The 16,368-nt window shown below is 43.4% G+C and overlaps 4 protein-coding genes across 4 annotated transcripts; 3 read left to right on the forward strand and 1 right to left on the reverse strand.

Annotated features, from left to right (window-relative positions):
• Window positions 1-763: 763 nt before the first annotated feature.
• F4817DRAFT_313089 (cytochrome b5) lies at window positions 764-1,543 on the reverse strand (the record flags this gene model as incomplete). Its single annotated transcript, XM_049300200.1, has 4 exons — window positions 764-945; window positions 1,158-1,215; window positions 1,284-1,318; window positions 1,453-1,543. The coding sequence occupies 4 exons, from the start codon at window positions 1,541-1,543 to the stop codon at window positions 764-766; spliced, it is 366 nt and encodes a 121-aa protein (XP_049161964.1).
• A 588-nt stretch (window positions 1,544-2,131) lies between these two features.
• On the forward strand, window positions 2,132-3,901 carry F4817DRAFT_356923 (TPR domain-containing protein; the record flags this gene model as incomplete). The annotated part of the gene is made up of 4 exons (XM_049305855.1): window positions 2,132-2,484; window positions 2,551-3,233; window positions 3,305-3,412; window positions 3,513-3,901. 4 exons carry the CDS (start codon window positions 2,132-2,134, stop codon window positions 3,899-3,901), a joined length of 1,533 nt encoding a protein of 510 aa, XP_049161965.1.
• Window positions 3,902-8,294: 4,393 nt separating this feature from the next.
• F4817DRAFT_313091 (uncharacterized protein) lies at window positions 8,295-9,025 on the forward strand (the record flags this gene model as incomplete). Its single annotated transcript, XM_049300201.1, has 3 exons — window positions 8,295-8,423; window positions 8,476-8,631; window positions 8,699-9,025. The coding sequence occupies 3 exons, from the start codon at window positions 8,295-8,297 to the stop codon at window positions 9,023-9,025; spliced, it is 612 nt and encodes a 203-aa protein (XP_049161966.1).
• A 2,381-nt stretch (window positions 9,026-11,406) lies between these two features.
• F4817DRAFT_283286 (uncharacterized protein) lies at window positions 11,407-12,299 on the forward strand. The gene is made up of 3 exons (XM_049299570.1): window positions 11,407-11,669; window positions 11,727-11,923; window positions 11,988-12,299. The coding sequence occupies exons 1-3, from the start codon at window positions 11,504-11,506 to the stop codon at window positions 12,195-12,197; spliced, it is 573 nt and encodes a 190-aa protein (XP_049161967.1). The 5' UTR covers window positions 11,407-11,503; the 3' UTR covers window positions 12,198-12,299.
• Window positions 12,300-16,368: the final 4,069 nt, after the last annotated feature.

The following is a 16,368-nucleotide window of genomic DNA, read 5'->3' on the forward strand; positions in this document are numbered from 1 at the left end:
GCATATTCAGCCGACTAGAAGACTTCTCCTCATAGGGTTACAAATATTCCTTTGAAGTAAACTATTGTATCAACTATAAATTTTCTTCTCTTTTTAGCATGTAGACTGCGTAACTATCGCAATCGTGTATCGGATTTCTCCCCGTGGAGGACCGAAAGTAACCTGGCAAGTAACCATCACCTTATCTAGGAGAATGCGTGAATCAAATAGCATAATGGCATAGGATTAACTCCTACTAGGAGCAAATTGTTTTCGTCTATACAAATGTATCAGTTGAACAATTAATTTAGAAGGACTACCTTAGGGGAGAGAATTCTAGGGAGCAGGCGTATAAAGAGTGCCATGACGCGGGAAGTTCGGAAACTTACACTTACCGGTTTCCTCTGTCTGGTTTCTTTGAAATAGGGCCCGAGAACTGCTGGAGGACAGGGCTGTTGGATTTACACTGAGAGCTGTGTCCGCCCCCACCATTTCCTCTAGTAACGTTCTCGTGCGACAAGGCGCAAGTTTTGCACTTAAGAATCGAGAACATACCTTAGGCCTTATGAACAATACTACGGGCTAATACCTCAGTTGTATGCCAAGTATTAAATAAGATAGGATCTCTCATATTCCCCGAGGAAGTTCTCGGGGGCATATTAGTCAACGAAACGCAAACAAATGCGTCCATGTTAGGTTGAGTCAGTCAAATAAAGATCTAGTCGACGTTCTATTGCTAACTTCATACTGAACCCCCTTGGGAAATCTTACGTATTCCGATAGCCTACTCAAGGTTCGTTGCGCCTTGAACAACACCAATGACATTATACCGGTTTGAGAAGAAGGTGTTCCAGTCGTTAAGGGTTTGCTTTTCCTTTTCATCCAAGTCCTGCCATTCCGGCTTTACGTCCTCGGGTTTTGTTGACGTCTTCGCCAACGCACGAGAAGCATCCTTTCCGGCGAAGACTGAACTGGTTAGCAAACATGCTACATCTTTATCGTGCTATACAAATCGCTTGGTAAAGCTGCAGCTCAACGTGGGACATATGCGTCGATTGACACTCAGTAGGCAGCAAACAAGAAAAGCCAGCTTGCTACAGTGGTATTGAAATTCTAAGCGATTGAGTCACGCTGTGCGGCATGGCTCTGGCATTATGGAATGAGATGCTGTCACATACCATGGTAAGAGCCCCCCTCTCGATATGCCTTATTTCCACTAACATCGTAGACTTTGCCCTAATAATCTCATGTAAGAGGTTGGTTCAAAGAGACTATAATGTTTTATAAAGAATGAATAGGCATACCTTGATTGCCACATAAGCCTTCTGCCCCTCGGTGCCTAAGCTGGAGCGTTAGCGCCGTGTTCTCTATCCCTGAGGATCGATAGCTATTGTGGGACAGTTTCCCGAGTTGCGTATAAGAATGACTCGGTATAGTTGTCTAAATAGAGACGTTGTATGGATGGCAACCCACCGTCTGCTTTCGCTAGTTCTTCGACAGAGATAGGGTCGTCCTTAGGAGGATCTAGGGTTACAGGAACCTTGGGTTCAAACTTGCCCGCCATTATTCTTGATAGACGGAAAGGCTCTCAAAGCTACGATAAGGGGAATGTTGTAGCGAGAAATCACAGTGAAAAAATGGATTGATAGTGTAAAGGCAGCGGACTAGATGCCAGTCGTCATACTTTTTGTAAGAACAAGACTGCGATGAATGCGACGGATGCAACGAGGAGCGGATGTTGAAGTTGGCCAATGCGCGCATAAACGCTTGCAGCCGAGGCAGTTGTACTGTGTACATGTACTTTGTACTTCTCATGTCGTGACCAATGACCAATTGGGAAAAGCTAATTGGGAAGCAACTTGGGTCCCTGAGCAGCCTGACTATTGGCCGGCAGCCAGCTGGTAGTTTACGTCATCGGCCAGATGCTGTAGAAGGAGGCTCCAGTCAAAAAATTACGTTACTACTACACAGTATTTCAATATTTTAAACTAAAGAAACGTCATTAAGATATTAAAGATATTGAACTATCATTTAAATGGCAACTTCATCTAGTACCTGATATTTGCGAGACTTGAGACTTACCTAGATTGGAATAAACATTTCATTCAACTCTTCAGCATCTGGCGACGGAATACTGCGATCGTCGTTTACCATGTTATCTGCTTCGCGCGCTCCTGTGATAACATCTTCTCGCAGCTGCTTCTTCCATGCTCGATCTTCTCACCAGAGGCGCATTAAAGGGTCTACCTTGCTCCCGATACAATTGCAGCAAGCCGGCATCTCGCCCTCGGAGGCCGCTCTAATTCGCAGTTTTCAGCAATGGCGACACCAATCCTCTTCGCATGAACCGGGTCGCCAGATTCCGCCCCTACCGCCATCGAAGCTTCTCCTTCGCGCTCTAAGACAGGGTCTAAGTTTTCGTCCTTTATTCAGCGCATTCAGGGGTCAGAACCTTCGTTCCTTGTTTCGTCAAAGCCCAGAAGAGCTTGTTATTGCTATTCTTTTGTAAGGGCCTGTCTAATATAACATCGATTTGGACATCATTTGCTAATGCGACGGTCCTGTGCCAAGGTTATGCGGTGTGGCCGGCATATCAGTCTACGTGGGTTATGCATATTTCAATTACTTCCAATCCAAGCAGTTTACTCGATTCCCGCCGCAGATCGCAAAGTCCCTTCGCCGCGCATTATATTATAGCAACTATGCGCCGGACCCGCCACTAGCCCTCAAGTACTATAAACTCGCCTTGGAGCAATGTTCGCAAGCTGGCCTCGATCCGTTCTCCGATGAAGTTATGGGGATCAAAATACAACTTGCTGCCTGGTTTGAAAAGATTGGTAGTTATAGGAATTCTATTGACGTGTTGGAGTCTCTCCTTAGAGACTGTAAAAAATGGGTTGAAGTAATGGAGAAAAGCGTCCGAGATGGTTTGGTTGATAATTCAGGGAAATTGGCTGGTTCTCCGAGTCCGCAACCTCCTACAACACAAGAGGATGCCGAGACCGAAACGGATACGAAGCCGGAGAATCTATGGGGCAAGAGGACAAGGGTCCTGGGGAAAGCAGTTGGAATCAGTGTTAAGCTCGGAGAACTTTATTCCGACGAACATGTCCTTGAAGGTGACTCCGCTGGCCAACACTTAGTCTGGGCTGTCGAGACTGTCTTGAAGGAATTGCAGAGGCGTCAGGTTGAAGGTGTGAAGGAGGGCGAAGGTGATTGGATGACCCCGGAGCAAATCGGCGGTGCGCTCGAAGGTACGGATAGTCTTCATCGCGTTTTCGATCCATCTTTGTATGATGTGTAAGGCACCGCTGACCAAAACTAGCGTTAGGAAATCACTACGAGTCCAAGTCGCAGCACTACCTCTCAGCACCGCTCTTCCTGCAGGCAGTGTCACTTTCGCCCCGAAATAGCTGCCACACTGCCGTTCTAAGTAAGTGCAAACATGGCATATGCTACGTTGCCTCACTTTCACTTCTCTTCACTCCTATTAGCAAGTATTGGTTTCTGGCTAACCAAAGACCTCGCAAAAGTGAACAACCTAGCCATCTCTTTAGCACAGCAACCCGTCGACACGCCAACAACTACCAACCAGACCTCTCAAGGTAGCAAATCCAACGTGACTGCCCGTCCCACACGGTCTACACTCTTAGCCAGTGCCCGCGCTTGGGCTTTACAAGCTCAAGAAACAGCGCAGAAAGTACAGGGCGAAGACAGAACCGATGAATGCGACGAAGCTTGTGCCGTAGCACTTTGCAATCTTGGAGATATCGCGGCCATGGCCGGAGATACTGAGGAAGCTAGGCGTAAGTTTAAGGAGAGTCTAAGTTTGAGCAAGAGAATTGCGTTTGACCCAGGTGTCGCGCAAGCCCAGGAGGGCCTTCAGCGTTTATCTACGGTAACACCGAACAGATCTACGTAGGTAGCCTAATACCTCCCCGCTTAAAGGAATTCCCAATTTCTCGAGGCTAGGATACTCAAGCAGCGAGACCAACAAAACTACCTAAAAGGAATGAGTTGCAGCAGATGCTGTCCATGAAGGTTGTACGCATAGCCAAATTAGGCACAGGATTTTCTACTGGGTAAGTATGATGCAACGGGACATTGTTTGTTATAGTATGGTTGGAACGAGGTTGATGGTAAAAGGGTTCCCAAATCACCTCGGGACCGAATGCTTTTGCACAAGTTGCTGCATCATCGTGATGAAAGTTGGAGTGAGTGAGTATAATTCACTCACGTTATTGTAGAAGATCTACCATATAGGCTATCCCCGTATATACCAGTGGTCGCGGCGGACGTTAAGGCACGGACATAGATTCAAACCCGATGTTCGGAGATTCTTCATGCGCGCTAGATGACATCGCTTTCAATATTCAAGAGTCGGCTACAGCTACGGCACAAGACGGAAGCAGGATTAAAGAAGGAATCGGAACTCGGGTGGTATAAGTTCAAATATATGCCGCTCTTGACTTCGGATTTCGGTAGAGTAACCCGACTGGCTTTGGATAGTAGTGTCATGTCATGTCGTCGTGGGAATACAGCTTAAATGTATTGCTTCAATCAACTTACACGTATGTATCTGCCGGTATTATTTCAGCTGAATCCAGATTCGCGGAATTAACCCTTGTAGACGGAGCGGGATACATGTTTCTAGATGGATTCCACGTTCCAGAATCATTCAACTATACACGTTGGTACCGTGGATCAGCTCGCGATGCCGTTTCCGCGACTAGCAATAGGGCCGCGGGGAACGGCGGAGTGCATAGCCGCTCATCTATTAGGACCCTGGACCAGACCGTACAGGTAAACAGCAAATGTTACCTACCAACCGGCATGATTGGGCTCGCTAGTCTTCTATGTCAGTCATGAGCACAATCAACTCGCTTCCACCTGCGCATCTTCAGACCAAGCAGGCCAGAATTGTTATTTTTATTATTTTGATTACATGGTATTTGGAAGAGAACCATTCATTCCATTATGTGTACAACCTTAATCTGACATACATGATGGACATACCATACATGATGCTTAAAGTTATTACCTACTTGACAAATTCGCCGTTCACCTTTATTCTAAGTGGACAATCTGGGGGAGCCAGACCGGCGGCATCACTCTCTTATTCTCTCCCCCCCACACCTATATCTGCATATCTTAAACATCAACATCTTGGCAGGGTCGAGCGTGTACGCTAAAGAACAGCTCCAGATCTCTATCTCTACTCTATGCATAGCCTCTATGTGCGAGTCATTTAACATATCAACTTATTAGATCAGTTAGTTAGTAAAATCCACGCCCAAGTCTAGTAGTCTCTTCTATGTGACATAAATTTCCCTCTCGGTTGTTCACCGCTACCGCCTACAGCTCAACGAGGTAGTTATCCGTAGCTAAGAAAATGATATCTCCGACTATGTCTATCAGGCACCGCCTTTAAGAACTTAGCCGCATGAATAATAGGTAATGGCGCCAGGCACAATGCATGTTTTCTATTTTCTTTTTTTCACACTTCCACGGCCCCTAATCTAGAATCTCACTACCCCGGAAAAGCTAGAAGTGGGTATTTAACGACCTCAGCAAATAACCAAAACAGAACTCGGCTTCTTGGGGCGAACATGCCATGTTAGTTCCGGTACTATCTGAGGTAAGACTCGGGAATAGTCAACTCTAGGAAGCGGGGGACGTCTAGGCCATTTTTATAAGTCATCTCTATTTTTACTCAACGCTTAGTCAATTACCGCACGAAAGCCATTGACACCCCCCAACCCCAACCCAGCTTAGCCTAGCGCCGTCGAATAGGGGGTTAGCTGTCGATCTCTACAAGCATGTTTGTATGCCAAGAGATCGACGAGCAGCACGCAGGTAGGTCAGGGTTATGTGCCTACCCTTGTCCCTTGGGACGATGATATTCTGGAACTCGGGACAGACTTCTTATCGCTCAATGCCCTCTCATACGTACCTGCAATACAATGCGGATACCTAGGCGGGGGGTCGAGATTAATATCTTGGCATATAGTTTAGGTGCTTACAACGGAGAGGCATTGTATTGCCAGATTCCAGTTCTACGAAGAATATTGCAAAGGAAGAAAACTGAAATGCTGATCATGACGCATTCACTAGCACTGCTAACGATAACTACCTTATTTACACGACGGGGAAGAGTATACCAGTAATATACCAAGTCAAAGATAATATAGTTTTATTCCGAGATGGTAAAATACTGGATAGGTAAAAACCCCAGATTTACGATTGAGGGTCTTGGACCAAACGCTGGGTCTAAGCACTCCGCGAGACATATGTACAGCCCTGACAGCATTCGCAACTTTCAATAGCCTCACTTACGGGTAAGGTCTCACCCTGCAGTCCCAACAGAGGGGATGCGGTTTACCAATGCAGCGGATATTCGTAATAGATCAGTAACGACCCATCGGTAGTTGAAATAATATCTAGGTTAGATTCTAACTGCAGACGGTTACTTACTCCTCCCGCATCGGTTCCTCAACGAGATGAATGATTCGCGATGTATGCGACGGGGTTGAGCGGTAAGACATAGGTATTCAGTGTGTTCTGTTCGACAGCAACTCGAGATCCGATGTTTAAAGTAGAATCGATTGCGGATGTTCCGCAAACCCAACAATGCGGGCAGGATTTTGCGATCATGCGTCACAAATCGGATACTTGCCTACGTCAAAAGACGATAGCTATTCTTGTCTACGTCAAAAGTTACATTTAGATGGCCAGGGTGAAGGCGAATTTATTCTGCAGTTTCTTCGGGTTTTACTCCGACAGGGGGGAGGGGGGGGAAGAGAAAGGGGAGTCATATGAGGTATGTATGTACATACTGCTCGCGAATATCTGCATATAAATGCAGCATACATACATTATTATAACTTTAGTCTTTTATGTAAGCTTTCTTCCCGAGTTTCCTACCTCCGAACAGGACCTATCCTCCTCCGAAGACCCCACTTACAGAACGCCGGCTTTCGGATTCTCTCCTATTGCCTTGGGGGTTAACCCCCAGTTTCCAATGTACCTACTGACTGACTTACAGTACGGTTGACCAGGGCGATGACTGTGCCAAAACCTAAAAATCAATAGGCATACGGGGAGGGTAAAGATTTTAAATGGCCCGTGCAAAGCATAATAAATACACATTTTTGATATATGAATATAGCTAGGGTTATTATTGTACAAACGGGATTATACGAAAAAAAGGCTACCCCCTTTCGCACCTTCCCTACTTAAATCTAAATTCGGCCAATTAGATTAAAGATTCGATTATTAATCCAATTTTTAATTGCCTTATATACCCACGTATAAATAACACATTACACAATATATTATATATTTAAATAACTTTACGAAAACAATAATCTAGACGTTACAATTAGTATCATTTTATAGCCTTAATTGATGCGAAAACAATGGACTAAACTGCACTTTTATACGATGTGTATTAAGCATTATATTGCTATTGAAGTATTTGGAGTCTGTTTGGAATGATTTTATCGAGGTGGTGCTTTTAAAGGGTATCACGTGCTTGCTTTTCCAGACAAGCGCTATTTGATTCTATTACAACACAATAGCCAAAAGGCCGATTCAAATGCAACTTGAATTATTATTTTCGCATTAATTAAGGCTATAAAATAATACCAATTGTAACGTTTGGATCGTTATATTCGTAAAGTTATTTGAATGCGTTGTGTGTTATATGTATAAGGCAATTGAAAATTGAATTGATAATGGAATCTTTAATTTAATTGGCTGATCTAATATTCTTTTATGCAATATACCGGAGTTGCGCGATCGTTTTATCCGTTCTTAATTGGGGAGGGGTATACGCATCACTTATTTTGAGGTTTTGGCACAGTCACCGCCCTGGTCAACCGTATTACAGTAGCGTGGAGAGTTTCCCCCGTATGCGGTTAGACGGCTGCTCCGCCTGCACGTTCAGGGGTGGTGAGGTACTTGTGAATACATGCCAAATCAAAGTGGTCCTTTGCAGCGAATCTAAGTTGACGGCGCCGCGCCTCGCCTACTGGGACTCTGCACATTGTCAGACAGGGTAAGACTTGACCTAGCTGATCGTTTACGCATGACGCACGCCGAACTCTCCCAGCTCCGAGGAATAGACAAGCAGGATATATCCTCGACGCCATCTCCTTGCCCCGTGTAAGTCAATTTCCACCCTCCCCAAGATATCAACTCTTAGAAGCTTCAATCTCCAGCCCGCTACTTCTTCCACTTGGAACCGACTACGACAACGGGAAGATTAGTTATAAAAAAATAAAAAAAAATAACGTACTCTACCCACAATAGAAATGGATGAAATCGATACTACTGGTCTCGCATCCCCCTCTAAATCGATGGCGTATATATACGGCGATACAGATTTGTACCTCGATTCTACAAATACTTCTTCGACAACATCTAGCCCGACAGAATCACCGGTATGCAACTTATATACGAGTTCGTTATAGTTGTTGCTAACCGTAACGTTAGTATAATTTTACCTTCCAAGGGATGTATCCCAGTTCCGAGAATACAGACGGGTCAGGAGAAACAACCCAGCCAGACTCACAACAGCCTCCTTCCAAGCCTGCAGCAAAGAGGAAGCGCGAGAATAGATACAAAAACGCACCGCCCTCTGTCCTATCTGTAAGCTGAGAAGGTCGCTCCGGGTGCTGTGACTATGAACTGAGTCACTAAGAGTTATCCACTACAGCGTCGAAGAGCTCAGAATCGCGCCTCCCAAAGAGCCTACCGAGAGAGGAAGGACCAGCGTATCAAGGATCTCGAAATCTTACTTGGCGACGCCCAGAAAAAAAACGACGTCCTCAGCCTCGCCTACTCCAACTTACAAGCAGAATATCTCAGGCTCAAGCGCGAACGCGAACGCGATCAAGAAGCAGCAGCAAGATACACACAGACTGCCCTAGTATACGATCCAGCGATAGACGCGACTTCAAACGATATGGATTTATTCCTCTACAGTGGTCCATCAGGTTACTCCATGTCAACCAGCGGGCAACCCGGATTTCAGACGGACTAGATGCCCCCTATGGTCTTTTGCGTTCCGGTATTGATAGTGACGGCACACCCTAACATGATCGATCTATGCTTCCGATTCTAGGATGTTTACCCTAGAGAGCGTCACAAGCAACCACTGCTGTGATATTTCAGTGGCGCAGATACAACATCGGTGCCCGACTGATTTGATGACGTGGCCGCCAGCTGGCGCCATCACCGCATACTGTCGGCAAGAACTGGATGGGTTCGAATTCTAATGCCTCCGCATTCGTACTTAACCCCATACTCGCATCCTGATATAGGGATTTGAAGAAAAAAAACCTGCCTATGCTTCGCCCCGTGAAATCGGGCCGGGGCGATCGTTGAATAAATACCCAAAGAGTAAGACTCTATACGTTTAATTCTAACCTTTTATAATAGCAAGCCAATGAATACTGTTACCAGACTGTCTGAAGGGAGGGTGTGCTAGACCTCCCCGTTGTATGGACAGACCTTTTTTGAATAGAGTTTTTTTCGGTTCAACACAAGGTTATGGTACTCCTTGTCATTGACATACTATTTTGTGGTCGTTGCTTCGATGATAGCTGGCCAAGATTTAATTCCTTTTTCTTAGAAATAGGAACTCACATGATAGCGTGGGAGAAATGTTACTGCGTTAGGTAATCTCTTTGAAGGTGCACCGGTCGCTGATAAGTCGTCAGCAAGCAGCTTGCCTATGACTGTATCTTCAGCCGGCACTATCATTGAATATAGCCATTCGATTTTTCATGTTCCGCATAGTTTGAAGCGTCAACCTAAGGCTGATAAGGTTTACTCCATTGTACTGTAGTGAAGTTAAGTTAGCTGATGGATGCCACGATGTTGAAGGTTAAACGAGAGGCAATGCTTTTTAGATTTCAGGTCGAGACTACAACACAACCGGGGGGCTTGGAAGAGAATTAGGTAAAGAAAGCGGAAGCACTTACCGTTCGAGCCAGTGGGCTTAAAACCTTGTTTTATGCCCATCGATATCATCGACAAGCCACTATTGATACGCTGGTTATGTGACAGTACAGCGGTTGTTTTACGTGTCTTGTCTCCACGGCTGCACTTAACCGTGGCAAGCAGACGGCGTTTGTTACGTGGTTTGCTCCACGACTGAACTCCGTGTCAGCGAACGGCCTTTTTTAACGCTACTTTAAGGACACAGCGATATCATGTTATAAGCCTGATATTAGCGGAATTCTTAAAAGTTAAAGAGCTGATTGTTACATCTCTTCTGCCATTTAAATATTAGACATGAAGTAGAGATGCAATCGAGAAAGGATGAAAAGGATAAGACAATAAGAAAATGAAATTAAGTTTACCTTAGTTAGCCTCGGAGGTTTCAATTCATTAGAACGTTTTGTGAAACAATTTAACCTGGATAACTGGCATTCGTCCTTTCCTTCGACACACCCTCCTAGTCTCGTTATCGTAAGATACTGTTGCTACGGATTATCAACTACGGAAGCACGTCTTCAAACGTGTCGTTCTTGCCAATATTATCATTCTACACATTAAATAAATTATCTTACGGGTTTCTCTCGTTTCAAGTGCCATCTACATATATTCAAAAGACTTGCAATTCCACGTCTGATAGTAGGTATATCGAAAAACGCCATGGCAAGCTTGAATATACTTACCAAGTTCCTCTTCATCGGAATATATGTAAATATGCCACCCCAAGCTGTATTATAATATACATGTCACTCTACTATGTATGCTGGGCAACTCATACCAAAGCCTCGGGTCCCATTTCTGTACTGGTTAATTGGTATAATATGAGGTTCCAGGGGGGAAATTCATATGTATTAATGCGTTGATTCGTAGGTATCAGCCCGCTTAATTTAGCCAAACTCATAACCATTGTAGTCAACTTAAGCGAGTAGTCACCTTGGGATTGTAACCGCATTCAGCCGATAGATCTCTAAATTAGGTAGGTAGCTTTCTGACTCTAAATACTACCCTACTGCCCCTAAAGCTTCGTATCGCATATCTTATAAAACTAGAGATAGTAGCTAGATATGAATATAAATAGAGAATAGTTTTATACCCTTTAGAATAGGATATCAACAGGCGATATGTAGGTAAAGTCGCGTCCGAAATAGAAATTTGCTGATATATTAATGGGGTGATTAATATTGGAAAAGAAAATCAATAAGGGGGCCGGCAAAATGTAAAATTGGGACGTACCCCTATGCAAAAGCGCTATACAATATAACCACATTTGCCTATTCTGGGCCTTGGCCTTTACGATATGTATATCAAGCTTGCCACGTTCCATAATAAAAATTTACAGTGAAATTTCACGAGAATCTTAGAAGCTTTTCTCCAGCTTCGATGAACTATTTCCCAAGAGAAATCTCCTAAGTTCTCTCTCTTGACCACACGTCATATGCTTCGTGGTATTCCTTTTTGGAAGAGCTAGGAACTAGAATAGGAGACACCAACCGTCTTGGAATCCATTTAGCTTTGAGCGATGGCAATACCAGGCTTTCAGAATGAATTTAAGAATATTACTCGTGGATCTGACCTTTTACTGCGATGGGAGGCTAATGCGACCGACTACCCCCTTGTGCTCTACTCCAGACTCATCAATCAGACGAGCGAATTTGGAGCGAATTCGTTAGAAGTTAACATCACAAGTAAGAAATTTATGTAATAGGTGTGTATACGAAGAGGTATCTTACATGTTATGATAGTTGGACTTAATACCACTTCGTTTCTCTGGGAAAGCATTCCATACCCGCTCCCGTATCTTGAGACAGCCAAATACGAGGTAGAGGTGTGGCCTCAGAACCAAGTAAGGTCGAAGATTTCAGCACCAGCTATCGCATCTTCGTCTTACTTCGCCATTGCCAAATCGGACGGGGAAGAAACCGTGGATGACCCGATAAATGTGAGGATTCGAGACCTTTGACTATACCATCCATAATCCCTACAGACGCTGATAGAAGATATAGCCCTTCAATGGAACGACGATACTACCATCAAGGCCCACCAACCAACCAACTTCCAACAACGGAGTCAATAACAACACGGCAATTGCTGCTGGACTTCTCGTACCAGTCTTCGTCATACTTGCTGTCTTAGGGTTCGTATGGATGCAACGACGGCAGAAGAAAATCATCGAAGAGAAGAGGAAACAGAGGGAGGAGCTCTACATCGATTAGATGTAAGATTCTATTAATACGGCGAGGGGCAGCTTCTTGGCAAGATTCATCCTCTAATGCAACTAAAAGACGCGGGTCGGTCGACCCACGGATAGTTCGGCAACCATTGATAACTTATTAAATCCCGACGTTGTGCTCGGGAATCAATACGGGGAGGACGCGGTCGAATGTCCAGTCTCTGAGGATAGTCGGAGGACGTTGAACTAACGGGAACTGCGATAACCAACAGCAGTTACCAATTCTATAACGACAGGGGAAAAGGGGTATTCAATCGAATATCCGCTTCCTCTCATAAAACTCCCTAAGGATGTCGCGGTGAATAAGAGGATGACTTGCGCTCCTAGTACAATAATCACCATAAACGCGAGATACGTAAGGCGCACTTTTACCGTTAGAGATTGATTCCGTAATCTCAAGGGGCCGATCCCGATACGCCGGAAAGACAAATAGCTATCGAACTGTATCCAGAGACGGCGTCTGTGAACACGCTCATGGAATCACATAACTTCGCCCAATAGGAATCATGAGGGTATATGGGAATTGAAAGGATCGCATGCCACTCTAAATTTACGGCGTGGGTGATACCCAGAGAAAGGGGGCGGTAACCGTGAGGCAGTCAAGCTTAGAAGCTGGTTAGGTAGATAATCTATCTTAGAATAAGAACAAGATATAAAATACCTGTTACGTTAGAATTCGATTTTAGACTCTGTTGAAGGGATAAGAGGTATGGGAATATATCTAGGGTCATCGGCATTTGATGCATTCATCATCATTGGTTGTAATGAAGGGTGGGTGCTGGCTACCTCCTATCGATGCGATGTCAGCCTCTACTCCATAGTAGGTAAAATAATCCGACGGATTCTTCGTCTCTTTTGATCCTACTGGAAGTATATATAGCATCACTTAATGATAACTCATCAACTTTAATCATGTTGTTTGATTTGGGAATTCCAGTAGGTTAGCTTTGTTCATTCGTTAGGATAGAGTTGCTGCTCGACCCAGCGGTTCTGTAGCTATGGATAGCATAACTAGCTTGAGTTGGGGAAGTGGAAGAGTTGGCAGATCGTTACCACAACAAGTCAAAATGGGATGCAGGGAATATGATCAACAGCAGAACTAACATACCTAGACCCGCTAGAGATCTTGATCAAGGGGCTGATCATGACATTGAAATAGTTTAGAAGCATCGCCAGTATCTGCCAAGAATACACGTTAGCCAAGATGCACCAGTAAAATTCGGAGTTGGACTTTTCACCAACCAGACCAAACGAAATGAGATGGGGATGGTCCACCTGAAAACCAACTCGTTTCATATGTGAGTAATCGTTTGCGAGGCACGCACATGGCACATTCTAATCCCCTAGTACGGAATACACAGCCACAAATCAATTAACGTGGGGATCGCTTGAACCTCAGATAAGTGGGCTTCTTCTTACCTCTCTCATACCTGCAATAAGCCAAGTATTTCTTCACCTATGTTCCTAGCCAGGATACTACTAAAAGAGATGGCACAGCCGCAACTAGCATTATGCAGAGGTTACTCTCATCAATGCGCGCTCAAGTGAGAAATGTTATCTCAGGTAACCTCAGACCCGAAATTTTCGAGGCGGGCTGCGCCCGCCTGCGCCACGCAACGCGTGGTCCGTGTGTTTATACCTGTAGGTTACGGGCAAAACATTTAAAAATTTCTGGTTTAAGGTTGTATGGTAATGCAGGGGTTTTTAACGTTTTCGTTAATAATAAAAAAATCAAATATTATATTTATAATAACTTAATATATCATAATAACGTACGAAATAGTTTTAATTTTAATAATTTAAAGTTTATAATATGTTTTTTTTAACTTTTTATTTTTTTTATATATTTGTATAATATTACGTTTTTATATATTAAGCTTTAACGTTTAAAAATCTTTAACGTTTTAATTATTTATTTAATATTAAACTTTATGTAAAATATTTAAATATAACAATTTAATATTTTATAATTACGTATAAAATCTTTTTTTTTTTAATATTATTTTTTAAACCTTTTAGTTTTTTTTATATATTTATACCAGGTTTTAACGTTTATTATAACTATCGTTACGCGTTATAATTAACGCGTTATTACAGTTATTATTACGGTTAACGTTATAACCGATATTATAATTAATTTTAACCATTTAATATTTTAAAAAACTTAAAACGTATAAATTAAATTAATAAATTTAATAATAAAATTAATAACTATTATATAATTAATTATTATTTATTATAAAAACGTATTAATATTATTATTTTAATAATATTGTTAATATTGTTATTAATATTATTATTTTAAAACGTTAAACGTATAATTCTAGTGTGTAAGGTCTTAAACCTGCCTTAAACCATAGATTCGATATTGTTTTAAGGGGTTGTTCCGGGTTTTGATTAGTTGAAAAGTGGTGTGGCTAGGGGAGGTACAACCCCACGAACGACATCGAATTTGTGGTCTGAGTTTACTGAGATAAGAGAAATGGGCATTTTCTGCATCTTTTACTACATACATCATCGCTTAGCTCGGCCGAGCCCATTGTCCACTTTTCCGTTAGTCCAGGAACCTGGGTTCTTAAAAGGTGTTTGGGAACATAAGCATGGAAAAACTTATGGGGAATAAGCATAAGTATTAGCAATGTGTTTGTGAGGTATTGATTAACTTATCCTCACTGAAATTTGGCTGATGAGAGGCTCCATAGTACTTTTTCATGCATCTAATAAACTTCGAAAGATTCGCTGAAGATTTTCTAAAATTCAAAAGCACCCCCATCGGTGCTTATTGACTTGCTTATATGTAATTACAGGGCCTTGTCCATTACAATGCCCTGTAATTATAAGGCATTTAATAGGTAAACCATAGCACTTTTAGTAATACCTTAAAAAAATATTTCCAGCGAGTATATACACTGTAAATATAGCGCATTTAGTGGATTTAGGTATGTAGCGACGACAAGGTTGGGAATAGCCTCAACGTGTAAGCTAATAAGCCAAATTCATAAGCATAAGACCACAAACACTCAATAGCTTATACACATTGAGGTTAGCGTTGATTCGTCCAAATTACAGTGGGAATCGCCCCACAATCGAGACACAATTCAGCCAACTTATGTGTCAGGGTTGGCACGAGCCATAAGCAAAACACCGCTTATGGTCCCAAACAGCCTCTTAGCGACAGCGTCTGCTCGTTGACAGCCGCGAACCGAAGAATGCCAAGCCGGTCTAATGTCGACTTCTGACGCCGGGCCATTCGTTAAAACTTCCCCTTCCGTGAGCTGTGGTGCTATCCACCCAGGCCTATCACAGTCCAGAATCCCCCAAGAATCGGACCCTTCCCAAGAGTGGAAGTTGGTTTCCGTACCACATAAACATAGTTTGAAGTAGAGCGGGATGCAACCCAATGGCAACGTCGTCCTTTTATCGAAACATGAGCCCACTATGATACTAGGAAGCTTACTTAGGTACGTTAGGTATGTATGCGCAGGCGCGGTAGCAGCGCCGCTTGTCTGCAGCGTCTAAGTCCACAGCCATTGGACGTCGACGAACCTCATGTTTCAATCCAGGGGCTCCTGTCCGTCGATTTTTCTTAAATATGCCTGAACCGCTGTGTTGGACATGGGATGTCTTCCCTTTCCCTTTCTCTTACGCTGTTTCGCTGTTATAAATCCCCTAGAGCATTCAGCTCTTGACGTAAGATACGTCATTTCTTCTTTTTGGTTATTTCTAGTCACTCTTTAATATACACATACTATAGCCATAGCAATGGCTCCATCACTCCTTAAAACTGTCGGCGCTGCTGCTGCTGTCCTAGCTGCCAATGCCGGCGCTACCCAGTCGTATCAAGTTTCTGAAGTTTATAACTCGACTAATTTCTTTGATAAGTTCAACTTCTTCAGCGTAAGTGCTTAAGTAAACGACTTTGCTCTCGCTCGAGTTATCTAACTTTCTGCTTAGGGAACTGACCCCAACAGCGGTTACGTCCAGTACCAAACGCAGGCCAACGCGCAGGACCTTGGCTTGGTTAAGATCCAGGATGGTGAGGTATACGTTGGTGTAGATCATGCTGGTAGCTACCAAGCTACAGGTGGTGGGCGAAAGAGTGTTAGGTTGGAAAGTAAAAACCTTTACAACAAGGGTTTAATTATTGCCGAATT

The sequence above is a fragment of the Daldinia loculata genome, assembly GCF_022478755.1.
Source record: "Daldinia loculata strain CBS 113971 unplaced genomic scaffold F4817scaffold_8, whole genome shotgun sequence".
NCBI classification, from domain to species: Eukaryota; Fungi; Ascomycota; class Sordariomycetes; order Xylariales; family Hypoxylaceae; genus Daldinia; species Daldinia loculata.